This window comes from Rhincodon typus, chromosome 18 (assembly GCF_021869965.1).
Source record: "Rhincodon typus isolate 14 chromosome 18, sRhiTyp1.1, whole genome shotgun sequence".
Lineage (NCBI taxonomy): Eukaryota > Metazoa > Chordata > Chondrichthyes > Orectolobiformes > Rhincodontidae > Rhincodon > Rhincodon typus.
Window position 1 is genome coordinate 21309495 of NC_063349.1, and position 21799 is coordinate 21331293.

A 21799-nucleotide genomic window follows, 5' to 3' on the forward strand; every position below is an offset into this window, starting at 1 on the left:
GTGAATAGGTTGTGGGATGGGAGTGAGTAGTCAGGTTGGAGGGGAGTAGTTGGGTTGGGTCAAAAGATAATCAGGTTTCATTGATAGTCAAGTTAGGGATGTTTTTGGGTTTGGTTGGGATTCAAGGGGTTTGGTTGGTGGGTAGGATGTCAGTTTGAAAGGTGTTTAAGTTATGTTGTTAATCAATGAGTTACACCGGAAATTAAACAGCATTTAACATTTCTCAGTTAAGTAGTGCACATGTAGCCCATGTCCCCATCCTGATACCAGGACAAGACACATTCATAGAGTTTCCCATGCACTGCATACCAACTCATCAGTAGGTTAAACTTGCCCAGCAATTACAGCGCTTTTATGTGTCTGTTAACTTCTACAGGATCCCAGTGTTCAATAGCAACTTAACCTTAGTGCATTTCTGATCCTGATACCAGGAGATCTGGCCCAATTGCATGGATTGTGAAAGGTAAATCTTGCTGGACTATCCTTATTGAATTTTATGAAGGAATAACAGAGAGAATTGACAATGTAATGCAGCAGGTATAATCTTTTGGGAATTCCAAAAAGCCTCTGACAATTTGGCCTAAAATAGATTAATGAAGAAGGTGAGAGAATGTGAGGTCATGGGACAAAGTAGCAGTATGGGTTACTATCTGACTTCAAAGACAGAAAGCAGAGTGTGAGAATAAGGGATTGTTATTCAAAATAACAATGTGGGAACTGGTATTCCACAGTGATCAGTCTGGGAAAACTGCTGTTCATAACTTAAATTAATGATATTGAGCTTTGAAATCAAAATCAAATTCTAAATTTGCAGATGATACCAAATCCGGTAGGTGGGAGGGTGGACATAGCAGCAAATTACAGCAGGACATTAATAAACTTGTAGAATGGACAAATAATTGGCAAGTGCATTTTTAATATACACAAACATATGGTAGTATATTTTGGTAGTAAGGATAGGAAGTGTATTTACTTTCTGGGAAATTTGATTCATTTGGGTTTGTGGGATAATGGGATCTCAGTATAGAACTACGAAACCAAACACTCCCAAAAACACAAGTAATTTACACAATTTTTGTTAAATATTACAATTGCATAATGGACTTCTGCTTTTAGCTCCCACATTGTGCATGCTGTCAAAAATTGGTTTTGTCAGGTGTAGATTATACTTGGATGTTTTTTTTTCCAGAAAATGAATTAAGACTATTGCCAAGTTTCTTGATTTAAACAAGTGGCACTTATTAATTAAAATAACCAACAAGTTTACTAACTGGATTTGAGTAATTCTCATGCCCATTCACTGCTGACTATTATTATTAAGAAATGAAAATTTTATAAGTATAATTAATGTGAAAGTTGGAACTGGAACCCTAGGTGTTGCCATATTTATTGAATTGCTCATTCTATCAAATGAACGGTTGTTATGTAACTACAAATATTTCTATTGGACAGCTTTTAAGACAAACCGTTCAGTGTTAAATCAGGCTTTACCTTTCTAGACAAATACATAGATTGTCCTTGTGGTTAGCATGATTTTAAAATCTTACAGGAAATGAATGCTCTTTGTATCTTTGACTTGGCATAAGTTGTTGGATACAGCTATGAATGGGGAAATCAATATTTGTTGCTAGACAAATTCATTCTCATGAGAGCATTATTTTGCAGGAAGTAGAAAACAATTCACATTTAAAATTTATATTTAGTTGCTACTTTAAAAGATATTCTTCTGAAGTAGCATCAGATTCTATGTTTTTAAACCAAAGAGGGCAGACAAAATATATTAGATAAAAGGAGGAGTGATGAGACTGGAAGTAGAATGAAACCCAAGATAGAAATCTGGACCATGAACTTGGTAAATCAAGCTCATATCCCAAGCTTGCCTGATGTTTAACTCTGGGGTTTTACCATAGAATTTAGGAATTATCCAGCTTAGCCAGAGAATTTTCTAAGGTCCAAACTAGGAAAATTTACCTATTCCTTGATGATAAAAATTAAATGACGGTCAATACTGAAAATGTTTCCACCATTCCATCTCTGACCTCAGGAAGGCATCATAATTACATCGCCATTATCATGCCCATTTTGGGTCTGAAGCAGTAACAACACAAATTAAGCAAAAAAAATTCCCATGTTGAAATAACTTCATATAATTCAATGAAATCACTGTTGTCGAAGACTTGACTGATTCTATAAACCATTCCTGTAAAGATTTACAGAAGATTTGCAACCAAATTCAATTTGTATTATTGTCCCAGATTTCCATCAACAGTGATGTATTGACTCTCAAAAAAAAACTTCCACAAAGATCTAGTAATCTCAGTGTCATGGATTTGACAATACCCAAAATTAATCTGAATCTGATGCCAAGACAAGGATTGGAACAGGGCATTTTCCAGGTCTCCAGCAACAGTGATGTTGTTAAGCAGGGAAAACATTGAAGTACATGCACAGGCAGCAAACCAAGAATTCAAATGCACTGATTATCCTTCACTCCTTTAAATGTTACAGAGAGCTAAGTAGGTTTTTGGGACATACACATTGGGAATTGAACTATCACAAACACATTTTGAAACAAAAAAAAATTAGTTTGAGAAAGCTGGAGCTTTTATCATAGTGGTAAGGCCAGAGAAGTTCTTCAGCAACAGCCATGACCTAGTATCCTATTAAGAAACTACTTAAGGCTCATAAACAAGGTAGAACTTTTCAGGAGGTTTTAACAGTGATAATAGAATGTAAAATAATGTAGAGTGTATTTTATTTGGCCTCAGGGCAGCAACTGACCAAATATAGTATCAAGAAGCCTTAGCAAAACTGGTGTCAATGGGAACTGGGGGAAAACTTTCCACTTGTCAGAGGCATATCTTGCATAAAGAAAGATGATAATGGATATTGGAGGCCAATCATCTCAGTCACTGGACATCACTGCAGAATTTATTCAGGGCAGTGTCCTAGGCACTCAGCTGTTTCATCAATACCCTTCCCTTTGTCAAAACATCAGAAGTGGAGATGTTTGCCAATGATTGCACAATGCTCAGCACCATTTACAACTGCTTAGATACTGAAACACTCTGCGTTCAAATGCAGGAAGATGTGGACAGCATTCAGGCTTGGGTTGTTAAGTGGCAATTACAATCACACACACAAGCGCCAAGCAATGACCATTTCCTCCAAGAGAGAATTCAACCATTGCCCCTTGATATTCCATTTCAGTACCATCACTGAATTCCCACTACCAAAATCTTAGGGGCTGCCATCAATCAGAAGCTGAATGCTGGTATCAATGGAAATCATTTATTTTCTCAGATTTTCCATCATATGACTCCTTAAGTCTTAAGAAAATAATAAGACCAAATGTAGTTCACAGTGCCGACGAGGTACTGGAAATGACAATGACAAACTGAGCTCTATCAACACTGCAAAATCCTCCTTACTAATATCTGGGGCTTGTGCCAAAATTGGGAGAGCTAGTTAAACAACATAGGCATAATCCCCTTCCGGCCAATTGATAATCCTGTCCTCTTTCATATTAAACACAACAGAAGCACTAAGCATGGCAAGACTGCAATATGTACCCTGGGTAGGGGACTTCACCATCCACCAGTGAGCACCTCGTTAGCACCACTACTTACTCAGCTAGCAAGGGCAAAGTTGCTAGATTGGTCTGTAGCAAGTGATGAGGGAATCTACAGAAGGAAAAACTTACTTTTCCTTATCCTCATCAATCTGTCTGCTGCAAATGCATTTGTACCTAATAGTATCAGCAAGAGTGGGAACTGCACAGGTATTGTGGAGACAAAGTTCTGTCTTCAAAATTGAGGATAATCTGTGCAGCACAACCATCATGGTGAAGGAGAAAGACTTTGAATATATATCACAACTCAACTAGGCATTGATGAGGCAATGTAGGCCACCATCAGCAACAGAATTTTATTCAACCACAATCTGTAACCTCATGGCCCAGCATATCCACCATTCCACTATGATAATCAAGCCGTGAGATCAATCTTGGTTCAATGAAGGGTACAAGAGAGCATGCCATTACCTGCACAGAGATTACATAAAAATGAGGTGCCAACTTAATGAAGCTACAACATAAGATCATCTGCGTTATAAACAGTGGAAGCACCTGTCTTAGACAGAGCTATTGCCACAGTTAGCAGATCAGATTTAAGCTGTGCAGTCTGGTCACATCAAGGGGTAAGTGATGGTGAGCAATTAAAGAACTAACATGAGGAGGGTCTATAAATATCCCTCAGTGATGAAGGATTTGCACCCATCTTCAGAAGTACTGAGTGAATAATCAATCTTAGTTTCCTTCTGAGATCTTCACTATCACAGATGCCAGTCTTTAACCAAGTTGATTCATACAGTATCACATCAAGAAATATTTGAAGCACTGGATACTGCAAATGCTGTGAACCCTAACAACATTCAGGCAGTCGTACTGAAGACTTATGCTTCAGAACTAGCCCTACACTAGTCAAGCTATTTCCAGGATAGCAACACCACTGGAACATACCCTGCATTGTGGAAAATGCCTTACATATGTTCAGTCCACAAAAAGCAGGACAAATCCAACCCTGTCATTGACTGTCGCATCTGTCTATCCTTAATTATCAGCAACATCATAGAAGGTGTCATCAACAGTGCTATCAATTGACATTTGAAAAAGAATAACTTGCTGACTGATGCTCAGTTTGGATTCCTCCAGGACCATTCATCTTCTCACCTCATTACAGCCTTGATCTAAGCAGGCACAAAAGAACAAAAATCCACATGTGAAAATGACATCAAGATGTAAGCAATTTGTCCCATTGCCACAAAGATTGATATGACACCTGGTAGGAGCAGTAGTGACTTACATAAATAATACAAAGAAACATGTGTCTGAAGAAGAATAGGAGATAGGATGGAATATACACAACCTGTAATGTGGAGTTCAACTGTTCTTATTTTAAGGACTGAAATGAAGTTTGTCTGCAGTGTTAAAGTGATCTGTAACTCCTAAGGTTTGGATATCTTAATTCTAAGCCTGTAACTTAATTAATGTGGTGTAACTGTGCTTTTGTTAAGGGATTTAAATGTAAGAAAATCTGCAAGATGGTGCTCTAGATAAGTCTAAGTAAAAAATTGATGGAGTTAAAGTTATATTTAAATTTTTAATGAATATGGGCTGATTGCTTGGAACCAAGAAATTAGTAGAATTGTGATTTATATCTTATTAATTATGTGAGGAGTAGAGAACTATTATGTAAGATTATCACAAAACATGATTAGGCTACTGAGAGACGGCTGGCCAATCATAGCCTTGAGAAGGCAGGTTTAGTCCATCTGGTTCTAATCATGCAGGTAGCAAGTATTATGTGGGGTTTAAAGAACTGTGTTCCAAGATGATAATTAGCTAGCTCAGGTGAACTAGGCTAATCAATTACTTGGACACTAAAAGGGAAAAACTGGTCACGACCTGCAACTTAGCAGTCTATGTACACTTGAAACCATTGAAGGGTTACCAATGATGGAAATGTCAAGAGGATATTCTCAAGATTCCTTTCAACCTGCTGGCTATCATAGGGACTTCACTATACTACACTAATACAATATCCTGACAGGTGCCTGGAGAGATACCTAATACTAGCACCATGTGATGTTTGTGCATTGTCTCACTGACTGCTACTTTTTCCCTAATGGTCAATAGGAAATTTTAAATGTTTGAAAGTGGGATCACCTGAAAATATGAAACATGCAATCATGTGGATAATGTTTTCAGTAACACAAAAGCTCATGGACTGCAAAATGAAAAAGTTCAAATATCTTTTATGCTAAATAGAGACTGCTTGCTATGTTACCAGCAGAACGTTAAACAATTTAACAAGTCCAAACCACAATCATTCATTTTGTAAGGGATTTCAATTAGATTATCTCTGGCCTCTTGTGCTTGATGATGCACTGCTTTGTCATATTCTCTTGTACAACCTGCCTGGTCCTCAGCCATATCTTCATTCTCATAAGATTGCTGTTGTTCCCCATTTTATCTGTATGTCCCCACTGCTAGCTCAATTTATGAATGGCAAGGTTTCTCTTAATCTTGCTGGACATCCTGCCTGGGCAACAATGTGAAGTTCCACCGCAGTGTTCCAGGTATGGAAACCCCATCTTAAGGAGGCCTACAGTCTGTTCTACTTCGGCTTTGATGAAAATTGAGCAGTGTCATATCTTTGTCCTGCCTCAGTCTGAGGTTTTGTTAAGTTATGATAAGCCATACATTTTGGGGTAACTATTGTCTACCAGCAGCCTTGCATGTTTGGCCCAAGGACATTGGAAGGTGGCAGGAACCTGCCTGAGAGTTCTCTGGTATGTAAAAGTCAAGGTAGCTCCCAGGATTCCTGGCACATAACTCAAGAACTTGACATCAATATAGGTTGAACATTGCTGGAGTAGAAGCTTTTCCTGTTGACAATCTCTGCAGTTTAGTGTTGAGGTGCTGTAAAAACAACAAGGGTGCAGTTGATACCACCTACACCTGGGGATAGTCACGATAGTGGAGAATCCCACTCCCTGACCCTCCTCACAAGGGGAAAGTATACAAAGAGCTGTGATCTGAAGAAAATGATACCAGTAACAACTAGGATGCATTTATCAATCAAGAATTGGGAGATCCCACACAAGTCCCTCGTTGAAACAATCTGCTTTCATATAAATTCAGGGCTTTTGTATAAATTGTGCCCTGAACAGTCTGTAGGATGGAATTTTCACACAGTCCTTCAGAGTGCATGTCCTTCCCCAGCAGCTGAGAATATTCAGAGATAATGAGTCAGGACAACCTTAATTGACACCTGAACTGTTTTTCAGAGAGTTGAAGAAAGTGATAGCAAGACCTCTGTAGGGGCTTGAGGGGGATACCCCTAGCTGAGACAAAGCGACTTTTAGTTTCATTTTTAACTTTGGGTTGTTTTAGTCTTGTGAATATCTTGGAACAGGATGGCTTTATAGAGCAACGCTGTTGATAAGTGAATGATATAGTGAAATCGGTCCTTTCAATGAAGGCTTAATGTTGGTTCCAGACCAGATAAAAATTCAGAAGTAGTTATTTAAACTCAATGAAGCTCAAATGTGGGATAGCCCCAGGAAGAAGCTATTACAGTTCCGGTTTAAAAATTGAAATCCCAAGTGACTTAAAGCTATTTTGGTGTTATATGCAGGGATACTGGTGTGAGCGTTATGTGCCTGGTGTTTTGAGTACTCTATGGGATGTTTGAGTTCTTTCCAAAGCTGTTTTTTCTTTCAGTTTATAAATGAGTGTTTTATGATTAGGAGGATTATAAATGTTAGTGTGTATTTAAATAATTTGCATTTGTATTATAAGTGGATATTGTATCTATGTTTCGTTGTAATAAATTTCTATCTTACTGTTAAAGCAAAATAATTGATCACTTCTGGATCAGCAAAAGACCACTCCCTTAATACCAAAACAAATAAAATCATGATCAATCAAGTTGTTTTCTGCCTGGGATCTGTCTTGTCCAGTAATACCATCAGCTGGGATCACAGCACTCTGGTGGTGTTCCTTGACTGACTGCAGATCCCCTTCATTCTGCTTCCGTTGGCTTTCTCAGATGGCTATTCGGATGCAGAACATGCAATGCATTTGCTGCGTAGTTGTGATATTGATGGAGGATAATACCACTCAGCAACAGGTCGACCTCTTGACTATTCATTTTTCTATGCCATCACAAGCTGCCTGCCTTTTCCTCTGCACCATAACGCACTGCAAGTCACAGTGGATAGTGGCCTGTTTTCTGCTTCCTCTTGGAATTTCTTCATGGATGAAGATGTTAGGTAGATTGTACTCAACAGATACGGGTATGCTGGAAACTAGTCAGATCTATCTGAGACCAACACATTCTCCCATAACAAGTACAAGTGAAGATGTACTTGCTGCTAGGACCAATTAGTTGTACCGTCCGCATCCTTTTCTCTTTCATGCAAGTTCTTCCGTCTGTAGCATTCCTGCTGGAACATCTCTAGGCATTGAGATCTATGACCTGTACTTCCCACTGGCAGTAGTCAATGTGGCACATAAAGATTGCCTGAAGTCCCTCTCTGAAACATTTGCATTGGGCCTCTCTATTCCCTTTCCCATTGGACAGCTCGCCATACAACATACTCCTGGGAAGAGGCCTGGCATTTATCTATGCAACATTACCCAGACAATGCAGTTGACTTTTCAGGAGAATGGACTGAATGTAATGTTGGCAGTTTCCAGGTTTTTAACATTTGTGATGTAGTTGACCAGTAGATCTTGATGATGCTGTGGAGGCAAAGTGTTCTAGAAAGTGCAAAAGTCAGCAGTATAGGACCCATGACTCAACAGTATAAAGAAGGGTGGTAAGGACTAGGACTTTGTACACTTTGAGTTTGATCTGTGCTGTAGGGCTGTGGTTGCCCCTCACTCATTTGTAGCATCTGTCCAGTGCTCTATTTGCTTTGGAAAGCCTATTGTTAGCTTCTTTGTCTATAGCTGGGAAAGAAAAACCACTCCTCAGATAGATAAATTGCTTGACCACATTCAGTTCAGTTCCCTCGATGCTAATGCTTAGTCGTCTGTATTTTTTTTTTGAAATGCAGGACTCAAGTTTTCTCTAAACTTATTTATAGTCTGAAGAATTGTGTTGCCTCAGACAAATGTTCTGTTATTCGTTGCAGGTCTGACTGACCATGAGCCAGGAGAGTACAGTCATCAGCAAAAAAAAGTGAACGGAAGGGTTTTACCTATGTATTTGTAGTTGTATGAGCTTGATGATACCTGCCATCCAACTAGATCATGGCTAATCTTTTTAGCCCAATGCAATTTTCCTGCATTATCCCATATACTTTGATAGCTTTAATATCTAAAATCTACCAATCTCTGTCTTGAATATAATCAGTGACAGAGCCTCCACAGTGGTAGAGAATTCTGTATGAAGAAATTTGTCCTAATTTCCTAATTTTGAGAAACTGCTGGCACTAATAAATGAAAGAGTATTGACCTCTCCTGATTTTTTTCAGATCTTTTCAAATTGTGATTGATGCTAGTGACTTGATATGAGACTCTTGTTACAAGATAAGTCAGGAATAGAGTCCAGTGAATACTTTCCTAACAAACTGGATTAGTATCAGAGGAAGTACTCCACCATAGAAAAAGAGACTGTGCGGTTATTGTTGATTCTTCAGTACTTTGAGGTCTATGTCCAACATGGAAATAAAGAAATATTATTTTGCACCATCCATTATCCACAGGCACTCATTGAAAAATGGATTGTAATGCAAGATTATTCAGACAGAATCTATTGTTTCAACCGTTTAACCTACATATATGTTCACATTGCTGGAAAAAACAATGTGATTTCAGATGCTGTTGGAGAGAAAGGTTGAGAGTGCGCATGTGACGCTGCATGACACTGAGTGTGGATCTCAGGATGCGGCGAGAGCAGTTGTCTGTGGAACATTGAACATCATGGAGATATCTGTGATCCTGGGATCCCCCCCTGTTGTTAGTCACTAACAGTCCCCATTAATAACTATTCACCCTCCCAGCCTGATCGTTAGCAACTCCTTTGTCTGTCCAACTGTCTTTCTCTCTCTTTGGGCTCTATCCTATCATTTACTCCCTACCCCACCCACCTCCCTATTTTCTGCATGTAAACTGACATTTCCCAGCCACCATCAGTTCTGAGGAAGGGTCACCAGACCTGAAACGTTAACTCTGTTTTCTCCTCCACAGATGCTGCCAGACCTGCTGAGCTTTTCCAGCAACTTTGTTTTTGTTCCTGATTTACAGCATCCGCAGTTCTTTTGGTTTTTAGCTGTTATAAGCAGTTGCCTTTAACTTGTAACTCAAAAACTTTGTAATTACTGTACTTATCATCCTGTGTAATGTGCAGAGAACTGAAAGCAGCCAATAAGGAAATTAGAGAATTGACGGTTAGGAAGCAAAAGGATCATCTCATCCAATTCTGTGGACAGGTGCTATTCAAGGGAATAAGGTGACCACTGTCCTCGGGCATAATGTGGGAAACTGGGGAACAATCCGTCTCAATTCTGTCCCCTCTTTGCTTGAGGCATGGTCCATAATCATGCTTTCCTCTTCCATTCTAGGGTAGTAGGAGTACGTAGCATTGAGCAGATACAGTTAAATTTGATTAATGCAACGACCAGGTTTGTCCATATACTTTGATGTTTCTCAGTGATTACAATGCTAGCATAGTGAAAGTTATAAAAAGGACTCTTGATTTAAAGAAACAGAGCCGAATGGTTCCAACAATCCTGTGATAAAAGAATACGTATAGTGGTATCTCAATCAACTCTTAGTGATAAGGTTTTCAAAGGCTGTTCTGCTTTGTCACGCCAATGCCCTGGCTTCTTCCAATCCTGGAGTGACTTCCTTGCCGATGTAACAATCACCACCTTCCCCTTCCTCATCAGAGGACACTGCTTACTTCTCCAACTTTTTCCCTCCTAAGATATTCCCCCTTTGCCAAATAAATTTGTGGAGGGCATAGCACAATGTGATGATGTGAGGCAGTCTTTCTTGTGTATATTTCAGTGCACTGACAAAGTGGTTTCAGCATCTGAATCTCGCACCTGTCACTTGCTCTATTGTGGTTGTTACCCTCAAACATCTTTCAGTTTTCGTTTACCACAGTATTTTAAATGTTAACTATGTGACTTACTTCCTGATCGCATAATAATCCAGGTTTCAATATACTTTGGCATTTTACCCATTCATCCTGAGGCCGCCTGCAACCTCATCTTCCATGACCCTCTCTCTTACAAGACTGTACAATCCCAGACCATGACTGTTCAACTTCAATCCTACCACATCCTACTCCTCCCTGAGAGTGTAAACATACTACCTGTCCCCAGTATCACTCAATGTGATGAAGATGAGAGTAGTGTAATTGATTTGGTCTGCATGTACTTCAGTACGGCTTTTGACAAAGTTTTGCCAGGGAGTTTTCTCAAGAAGATGAGAGCCCTAGGGATCCAGGGCTAGAACATTTCAGCCATGTAGAGAGGCCACATAGTCTACAAGGAGTTGTCATCCTTGGGGCACAGAAAGCTGAGGGGGACCTGTTTGAGGTCTACAAAATTATGAGGAGCATTTATAGGGTCATTAGGAATAAACGTTTCCCCTTAGTAGAGGGGTCAATTAAGGTTAGAGACAAAAGGTTGACAGGGGATATAAGAAGAAATATTTTCACACAGAGGTTGGTGGGTGTCTGGAACTCACTGGATGAAAGAGTGGTAGAGGCAAGAATCGTTCTATGAGTCTAAAATCTCTTAAGGAGTATTGGGTCCCTACCTTTGAGCTGGAACACCTGCTCCACAGGTGTGTCATAATATGTCTGAATAGACTGGTTTAAAAATATTTGCCAATGCTATGGACTGAATGCTGGGAAATGGGATTAGCATTTGAATGTGCTTGATGACCGGCATGGATACATCAAAGGGCCTGTTATCTTTTAGTAATACTCTATAACTCAATGATACACCCCAAGACATAAGCTTCCCGTAGCAAGAATTAAAGCAGGGACAAAGATTCTTGTGACAATCCCTTGCTAGCCATTACCCCAAATGTCCTATAATAACAACCATCCTCCTGCTTTGCCGATTTGACGATAGCCATACATCTAACTCCCACTGTACATGATTGAAGGGAATTCTGCATGTCAGACTTGACAAAATAAATGCCCGACTGCATAACTAGGAATGAACTGTTGCCCCTGTAACAACATTGTTACCAAGAGAAATGTTCCATGCTATTAAGAGTTTAATAAACTGTCCCAGCAAGGGAAGTGTTAAGCTCCACAACTGATATTAGCACTTCCTGTTAATGAAGTAAAGTGTTATGTATGTAGTTGGAATGCATGCTGCCTGTTTAAGAGAGCTGGTCAGGTGAGGGTGGAGCTTAGTAGCCAATTTCTAAGTCTGTTTGTGTAGCTGTAAAGACGCACAATCAACTGTTCCTGGTTCAGGTTTCTACAGCCCTACCTTGTGGTCTCTCATTAATTTATAATTAGATCCAAATATAATAACTGGAGACAAAGTTGAATGGCTCACAATTGTGCTCTACCCCCATTTTTGGAAGGAAAGGAGGAAATTGAACATCACCAGGACTTTGAAAACCATGTTGGTTCAAGGAGGTAGCACGGTAAACTTGCTGGGAGACAGACCAAAATGTCAAGGGAAGCAGTCGTAAGGCGACTTGGGTTGCAGTTGAAGCTGGGGAAAAAGGGTACTCCAGGGAGCAGTCCAGGAATGGTGGTCATGACAGGACTCAGGCTGCCATCAACAGCTGAAGAGAGGAGTACTGACATGGGAACTTGCAGGAGAGTGTTCATTAAGGGACTTGGTCTATGAATGGCTACCGAATTTAGACTCAAGTGGCAGGAATTTTTCTCACCAGCAGGAAAACTAAATGGTGGCCAATTTGGAGCAATAGGAAAGTTTAACAAAGAGACAGAAAGTTGGATTCTGTATGTCAAATGTTTTAGTTCATACTTGAAGGCAAACAGAGTGACTGAAGATTTAATGGTACCGATTTTCTTGACCACCATTAGGAGCGAGGCCTTTGCAATTATATGGAGTCCCGTGCAACCAGAGAAACCAGCGGAGAAGAGCTATAGAAAACTGTGAAGTTTGGAAAGTCATTTTGCACCAAAGCCAATCATGACCTTGGAACGTTTCCATTTTTATAAACATGTATAACATGGAGAGTCCATCACCCAATTGTGTGTTCCTGGTTACAAATATTAAAGTTGAATTAGCGTGTGGTTAATAGGCTGGTGAACTCACACATGAGTTGGCAAAAGATCCTGGACAGGTATAAAGAAGTCTTCAAAGGAACCCTGGGGAAAGGAAAGGATTTGAAAGTAAAATACAGCTGAAGCTGGAGGCTCATCCAACGTTTTGAAGGCACGTTTTGGTTCATCTAGGACTGGAATGGCTGGTGAATCTGGGAGCATTGGAATCAGTAACCATCAGTGAATGGGCCATTCCAATCATTCCTGTCTTAAAAGCAGATATCTTGATGAGAGTTTGTGGTGACTTGAAGGCCACAGTCAACCCAGCCCTAGGTGTGAATCAATACCCCTTTCCACACATAAAAACCTATTCAGTGGACCAGCAGTGGAAAGAAATTTTCCCAAAATGGACCTGTCGCAGGCCTACCTACAGATGAGGATTGCAAAGAAGTCTCAGCCACCACTGATGATAGTGACAAACAGGGGGACTTTTCCTCTACAAGTAACTTTCTTTTAGCAGCATGTCCACACCGGCTCTGTTCCAAACAGCCAGGGATCAAACTTTAATTGGGCTGCCAGGAGTCCAGTGTTATCTGGATGATGTTTTTTCAATTGAGAAACCTAGAAGAAATCCTACAAAGGTTACAGGAGCATGGCCTACAAGTAAAAAGGGATAAATCTGAATTTTTAAGACTCCATAGAGTACTTCGACTATGCAATCAATGACTAGGGACTGCACAATATGCTCAAGAAGATGGAGGCCATCATGAATGTCCCTAAACCAGAGAATGTACCTAACTGAGATCATTCTTGGGACTTGTCAATTATTATGGCAAGGTTGTCTCAGATCTGGCAACCGTGCTAAAACTCTTGTATGGGATCCTGGGAAAGGGTGCCCTTGGAAATAGACCTCTGGATGTGACGTGCTTATCAGACATGAAGTAAGCATTAAAAATGTTGGAAGTGTTAACTCATTTTGACTCAAAAGTTACCACTACAGTTAGCGTGTGATGCCTCGCCTTGTGGGTTGGTGCTGTACTGTCACACATCTTACTGAATGAAGAGGAAAGATTCATTACATTTGCAATGAGGTCACTAACAAAGTTGGAAGAGAATTATGCCCAAGTCAAAAAAGAGTTAATATTTCTGGTCAAGTGACTCTTGCTCAGAACATTTCTGAGGAAGGGTCACAGGACGCAAAACGTTAACTCTGATTTCTCTTCACAGATGCTGCCAGACGTGCTGAGCTTCTCCAACAACTTTTGTTTTTGTTTCTAATTTACAGCATCCACAGTTCTTTCGGTTTTAAGAAGAATTGGGCATTGTTTTCGCCATTAGGAAGTTGTCCCATTTCCTTTACGGCACTTCGCCTGCTGACCGACCACAGGCCACTAACCTCCATCTTTTGCCCATATAAGGGAATACCATCAATAGCGGCAGCACACCTGCAGAGATGGGCACTGGCTCTGTCAGCGTACGCATATGAAGTCAGAGACCAACAGGTGGAGAAGCACAGCAATGCAAATGCCTTGTCAAAGCTGCCACTACTGGGAGGATATAGATGTTGCCTACTGGAACCTGAAAGTTATGTACTCATCCAAAGAAGAGAAGGTACCATTGTAAACAAGTCAGGTACGAAACCAGAACAGCTCAGTTTTGAGCCAAGTGGTGGACCTAGTCCTGAGATGGAGTGCCAGTCATAGAAAGTGCCCAGAATTATATCCTTAACTGTCCAGGAGGTGGGAGTTGTCCACATTCGTAGGGTGTTTAATATAGGGAATGAGAATTGTTATCTCTTCCCTGTTAAAAGGAAAGTTCCTGGAACAAGTGAGGGTCCCCTGGCGAATGAAGAAATAGCCAGAAGCTACTTTTTGTGCCAGATTAAGGAGCAAGCGGGATCATGTGAATCCTGTGCATTTGTTAGGAAGGCGCCACCGTTGTCTCCCCTTCATGCATGAGAATGGCCCCAGTCACCACAGTAACAGATTCATGTTGATTTTTGTGGGACCAGTAGAGGGGCAGATATTACTAGTGGTTATGGATGCCCACTCCAAGTGGCCCGAGGCGACGGTGCCGGTTATGAAGTCAGTATCAACGGAAGCAATGATAGACAGATTGACTGAAATATTTGCCAAATTTGGGAACTTCTAACAAGCTGTGAGCAACAATGGTCCACAGTTTATGGTGAAAGAGTTTGGGGAATACCTGGAGGACCTGGAAAATCACAGAGTTGGACAAGTGAGATTGACTCTGACTCTGTATTAACCTGTAACAAACGATCAGGTGGAAGGATTTGTACAAACGCTGAAGCAAGTCTTAAAAACCTCGCAAGGGGAGGGTTCGCTAGGATAGTGAATCAATAAGTTCCTCAGCATGTACTATAATACACCACACACAATGACCCTGTGCTCACTGGCATCTTCAACTGTCAGCTGAGAACCATGTTCAACTTCCTGCAGGTAGAAGAGCGAAATCAAGAAGGGCAGTCAGGCAGATGGGCGGGAACCACAAAGTCAAGGATTTTACAAAGAGGAAAGATTGTCTCGGCCAGAGATTATACATCAGGGGAAAAATGGGTTCCAGCCATAGTGGCTCAAACAAGATCATTATACAGTGCAGACCAGAAATGAGCTAGCTTGGAGGAGACATGTGGACCAGCTGGTCACTGCACTTCAACAATGGGGAATGTCCCTCAAAATTCAGAGATAGTCCAGGTGTAACCGACTCATGTGTCTCCAAGCCAGAGTTGGTCACACCCAGAGAGAAGACAGCAGCTGCATTACAGGACAATGGCAGCCAATCAGAGGGTTGCATCTGCTGAACAGCAGGAGCTTCTGGAAGCTCAGGAGACTACACCAGAAAAGGCTTCTGAGATGAGGAGATGGTGTTTTTTTTTAGAAATTGCCATCCTCCTGAGATTCTAATCATGTCAATATAGACTAAGGAAAGTACAGCTTTCAGAGTGGGGAAGTGGCTGTTTTCCCATGTTTTCCATGCTCTTGCAAATATCCCTGACAATGTACATATGTTGGCTACAATTTCTGTATTATAAGTACCATTGTGTATATATGTTCATCAATGGGATATTTTGAAATAATGGGGGGCGGGTGTTATGTGTGAAATTGGGAGCGCATAATACCCCTTTAGAGACAGGGTCAGGTGACCTAGAGGGTGGCGCTTGGGGACCAGTCTAGGTCTGACTGTCTAGCTGTAACGATGCATAATAAACCATCTTGGTTCAAGTTTCTACAGGCCTAGCTCATGGTCTTTTATTAATTCTAATTCATAGTTCTTTGAAAGTTGTGTCACTTTAGAGGGATATAGGCCAAACGCAGGTAAATGGGACTGGTTTAGCTTAGGAAACTTGGTCGGCATAGGTGAGTTGGACTGAAGGGTCTGTTTCTATGCTTGTGAGATTTCACGACTCTATAATTTATAATTAGACCCAAACATAATAGAACGGTCAACTAGGGTTACTACTCTTGATAGCTATCCAATGACCTGTGATGGAAAACCATATATTCAGACCGGTGAGCCCAGGTTTTATGGTGTCTTTGTGCCCAATTAGCCTACATACTCCTGAATAATAGCCATTTGGATAAGGTAGCAAATGTGATTTGAGGGAGTTTTTTATTTTGAATAGCCAGTATGGGAATCTTAGACTGGGATGAAATGCTGCAGCACAAGAAGAGGAATTGTATCCAAACAAGGAGATCTTCAGGGGATGGGAGGAGACAAGCATATTGTTGTATAACATTGAGAAAACAAATTATAGTCAATAATGACCATCTATAAACTACACCATAACACGGAGAAACTGTTACAACTCATGAAAGAATCAAGAATGAGAGGGAACTGATTTAAAGTGATTTGCAAAAGAAGTAAATCCGATGTGAAGACAAACTTTCTCACATAGTAAGTAGTTTAATCTGGAATTCACTGCCTAGAAATATGATGGAGAGACAAGTTCAACTGAGGCATTCAAAAGGGCAGTGGGTTATTATTTGAAAATAAATAATGGGGAGGGTTGGGAGAATGACACCAAGTCATGATGCTCATTTGGAGAGCCAGTGCTAACACAATAAGTCGAAAGGTCTTCATCTGCCCCATAACAACTCTATGATTCTGATTCTGTGATTTTATGATAATAGTTCAAAGTGCATTAGACATCTTATGCTGTCTTGCAGACTTTTAACTACAATCGATACAAAAGATCTGAGCAAAGTTTCAGAGCTAACTGTTTTTGCAAAGTCCACCAACATTATTGTGAAGTCACTTCAAGTAAACATAAGTTGTAAAATTGAAATAACCAACAGGAATAAGACTGCATTCAATTACCTTAGATTGAAGAAATAAAAGATCATTTGTTTTATGTGAAACATTTCTGGGGAAGTGTGGGCGGCATAGTGCAGTGTTGGTGGAGAAGCTGTGAATCGTCCTTCATTGTGATTGCTTTGTTAGTATATTGAGTACAAACATGTGCAGAGCTGTGATGGAAATACTGTCTCACTGCCAGTCTTTTATAACTCCCTTCTGTCTGCATTTCTTTAAAGCCAGCTGAGAATACCCTATCCACTTCCACTCTTACGGTAAGACAAACGTGCTGCAGGTCTTTTTCCTCAAGTAAACCATGCTTTTTGTTTACTCTGTGCATTGTCATTTTGAAATAGAGTTTTGTACTTTTGGTGCCTGTTCATTTTGTCTGTCATTATTGTCCTATAATCTGTGTTAGAATATGGTGGAGTGTGTGCTATTTTCTTCCTTTGTATAATTTGCCATACTTCTTTCTGTAATTGTTATGATTACAATGGATTGTAAGGATCTTAGATCTCGAAGCTTTCTGGTTTCCTTTCAATAAGAGTCTGCCTCAGTAATTTTGAACCCTGAAAAAAAAATCAGGTTAAAGCATCATTGAAATCTTCAGTTTTAATTTTTGTTTTTGTTTACAGAAGTGAAGTCAGTTTTATTTCCTTTCTGTGACCAAATTAAGACAAAACTATACAGAGGTACATCCAAGTCTCTACATTAGAACCACTGACATTATGCTCGGAAGGTTGATTAGCTCAGTTGGCTTGAGGTATAGAATAACACCAGTCCCTGTACTGGCTGAGTTAGTTCTTGAAACACGCCTCCTTATCTTGCTCTCTAATAATATCTTGACTAAGCCATGATTGGAAGCCTTAGACAAAGAGGGCACTACATGAGAAAGTTTAGTCTATTGGTATAGCTCATTGGGATTACATTTCCAATGGATAACATCCTATTCTCAGTCATGTAGTTAAGTTCTCGAGCAGGATATATCAGACCATGGATCATCCCACAACCACTTGAGTGCGTCTCCTCTTTTAAGAGGATGTGTAAATATTTTATAATGACAATGACTGGGGGATGATACAGTGAGTTGAGAATGCAGATCTTCAAAAATGACAAAAAAGTTGTACAATATCATAGATCGGTGAAATCACCACAAGTGTTGTCCCCTTGAAATGGAGACTTTGGGGGAGATGTAGGAGGATGTGTATACATTGCATAGAGGTAATGACTTGGAGGAAGATGTATACTAAAGGGGCAATGACCTTTATCTGGCACTTAACTAGCATGAACATAATTAGTGTAGTGTAAATAAGGAATTATCTTAAAGTCAGTAGGCTGTAGCTACATCTCTTTCAGAGAATAGTACAGCCTAAACATTCTCTAAGGTACCGTTCAACACAACATTCTCTAAGATGTCACTTCCAGAATAAATAATGAATTTGACAGGAGCAAAAGATACAAAATAAAGAAATGTGTTAAATTCACTGAATTAATAGAACATTCTTAATTCCGGAGCAGATCACACTCAATCACTTGAACCAAGCAACTCTACTTATTATCAGTGATGGATCCTCTGTATAAAAGACGTCATTTGGAAATGGTTGTTATATCCCCTTTTGTGGATCAGGCCCTTTTTAGACATGTTATTATGTGACAAATTCAACTTTGTAACTTAACTTAAAGTTGAAAGTGGCACCATAATCGAATGCTTTAATTCTAGTTGGTTGTATGCTGGGAAGAGGTAAAGAATCACCACAAACGCTTGTCGGAAATAGACTTGACTTTGCTTTTCCTAAGCTTCTATTATTTTACATAAAGTGAAAAAGATATTTGGAAAAGGAAAATTTATTTGGCAGAAGCCTTGAACAGAGTACCATGGGGTTTGGAACATAGTTAGGGAATCTGGAATTAAACTAAAGGGCATAAAATTGAATTAGTCACCGTTGATAGTAGAGGAAAGAAGATATCTGAGAGCTTAAAAGTTTGTATAAATGCTACATAAAGTTCTGTTCTGAAATTATTTCAATTTACCACAATAATAGTTTCCATATAGAGAAAGTGGTACCTCAGCTTGCAGATGATGCCACTGTAAATGAAAAGAAATTGCAATGTTATCAGAATAAGATGGCTAAATTGGACTAAAAGATGGTCTTTATCGCAAGCTGGTGTATTTTGGTAACAAATTTAGAAGGTTGTGAATAAATCATGGCTGCTCTTTCATAGAATGAATACAGGCAGATGGGATAAATGGCTTTCTATGCTATAAAAAAACTGTGTGTGTGACATAATTTCTGATGATTAACCATTCAGTTCTTCTGATGCTACTTGCATCCATTCTGTACAGTTATAACACTTAAACTGTCTGATTATAATTTTGCACCAACTACTAGATTAAGGATGATACTAAGTGTCATCTTAGGTGGTGAATGCATTATTGGTTCTAATAACTAGCTATTGGGTCTGTTTTACATTAAATTGTTAACATAGACTATTTTTAATCAAAGGTCACCAGAAAGCTGTTGGGTCTGAGTTCTGGCTGAAGTATTGCCAGCAGTTGCCATTTATCATTATGTTTTATGACCTGTTACTTTCTGTAAGGTACTCCAGAATTCAGATGAAAACTCCAGGATTTCCATTACGTTCTTCCGTCTATTTCGGGTGATGCGCCTGGTGAAGCTATTAAGTCGAGGTGAGGGAATCCGAACATTGCTATGGACATTCATCAAATCATTTCAGGTGAGATAGTAACTGAAGGCTAAAATCGTAATCTTTTATTATGCTTTCTACAGTTACCACATATTTTTTGTTTCAATATCTGGTTACTACGTAGGGCAATTAATTTAGTCATCTTTTTACAGTATGCTTAGAACACATTGTCCATTTCAAGGCTGTTATCTTCCTCAGACACGACCTAAATAAGATTTTGCTTAACAGGATATCACTGGAATGTTCAATGTTGCATTTTTACTGCCAGACACCTTTTTTTGTCAAGAACTTCATAAATCGGGGTTTGAAAAAATCAAATTCTGCAGAACACCAAAGATTTAATGCGCCATCATTGTTGAAGTTTGTTTACCAGCAGAAGCAGATCTTTGCTGGACTGACTATTAGCTTACTACCCCTTGCATATCTTCAATACATAGATGACACATTTGCAATTTTTAAATCAGCAGCTCCCTCAAAGAATTTCTTGACACAACACCATCCTGTGCTTAAATTTACCATTTAAATGGAATAATCAAACAAACTCCCTGTCCTTGATGTATTAGTTAAGCAATCTGCTAATGGACTCTCTACTACTATCTGCTGAAAGCTAATGTTCAACATCTGGTTTGGAATTCCTGCAATTCCAGATGGGCCACAAAATCAGCCTCATTGGCAACCTCAAGAATAGAGCCCTAGCAATCTGTTCACCATGTACATTTGATAATGAAATAGAGCATTTCAAAACAACCCTGCATGATAATAGTGACCCTGATCAAATCATTTTCACACAAACTCACAAAAGGGCCAATAGTCACCACATTTAGCCCTAAGTGCGTCCAGTTTACCTTAGATTACAAAAATAGAAATTGCTGGAAAAGCTCAGCAGGTCTGGCAGCATCTGTGGAGAGAAACCAAAGTTAACATTTTGGGTCAAGTGACCCTTCCTCAGAACAGTTATGAGAAAGGGTCAGTCGACCCAAAACATTAACTCTGATTTCCCTCCACAGATGCTGCAAGACCTGCTGAGCTTTTCCAGCAATTTCTATTTTATCATCGATTTACAGCATCCACAGTTCTTTCAGTTTTTACCTCAGATTACCACTGGAAGGGGAAGGTGCCTTTCAAATTTGACAGGTGAAGCTGACTGTGTCTCGTGCTGCTGCTCTGCAGTAAACCCATAAATGAATTTCTCCACTAAAGGAATGTTAGTGTTAAGCCAAAAATACCAAGCTGACTGGTTTTTGTGCACTCCTCGGCGAACCAACGACTCCAACCACAACCTGAGCTACAGATCTCTGCTAAAACATTAAGCCAAAAATACATTTTGTGTACTACACAAATGAGAAATTTGATATATTGTGATGCCAAAAATGTAAGCTGTATGTCCAAATGACTTGCAGTCAATATCAAACAACATGGCCTGTTGACCATTCACAGCAGGCAGAATGTCAATCACACTCAACCAGCCCTTGCTTGCAAACCTTAGAACTCCATGTCCAAATTTACTTGTGATTCTGAACAACATTTATTAAATAATATGAGCCATGCTAAGATTTACAATGGAAATCGATTTAAGGTTATCAGTCAGGCTCACAATGTTATGCATTTGCATATGCTAGAAGCTACATTTATTAACAAGCAGTACCTTATTTTTTGTAGGCAGAAGTAACTTGTACATGCATTACACTATTTTCATTGCGAAATAAGGGAGTCAAAGAGTCTGCCAGTTTCTGCTGCATTCCCATGACAACACCTTGACCAGTCAGAGTTTACCTGCTAACCTGAGAACTAAGATTGACAGTTAACTGTTCCTGCTGTACCTCCATGCCAAAAATGGCACTATCCTCTTCTGAGGCCATATAAATTGGTGTCTCTTTTTCTCTTTCCTGCTTTCTAGTCTTGATTAGTGTAAGACAAGAAGTTTTGACCTCATTTAAAGCAATTATTTATATATCTCAGAATAATACCTGTTTAAACACTCAGACAAGGAAATGTAA

At 39.7% G+C, this 21799-nt stretch overlaps 1 protein-coding gene across 1 annotated transcript in view; it reads left to right on the plus strand.

Moving 5' to 3' along the window:
* The window catches only part of LOC109920177 (voltage-dependent L-type calcium channel subunit alpha-1C-like), a 656132-nt gene that overhangs the window by 495991 nt on the left and 138342 nt on the right, over nucleotides 1–21799 (plus strand). The window contains exon 32 of the mRNA XM_048607862.1: nucleotides 19704–19832. Coding sequence (XP_048463819.1) covers nucleotides 19704–19832 — 129 coding nt within the window. The remainder of the gene's footprint in view (nucleotides 1–19703; nucleotides 19833–21799) is intronic.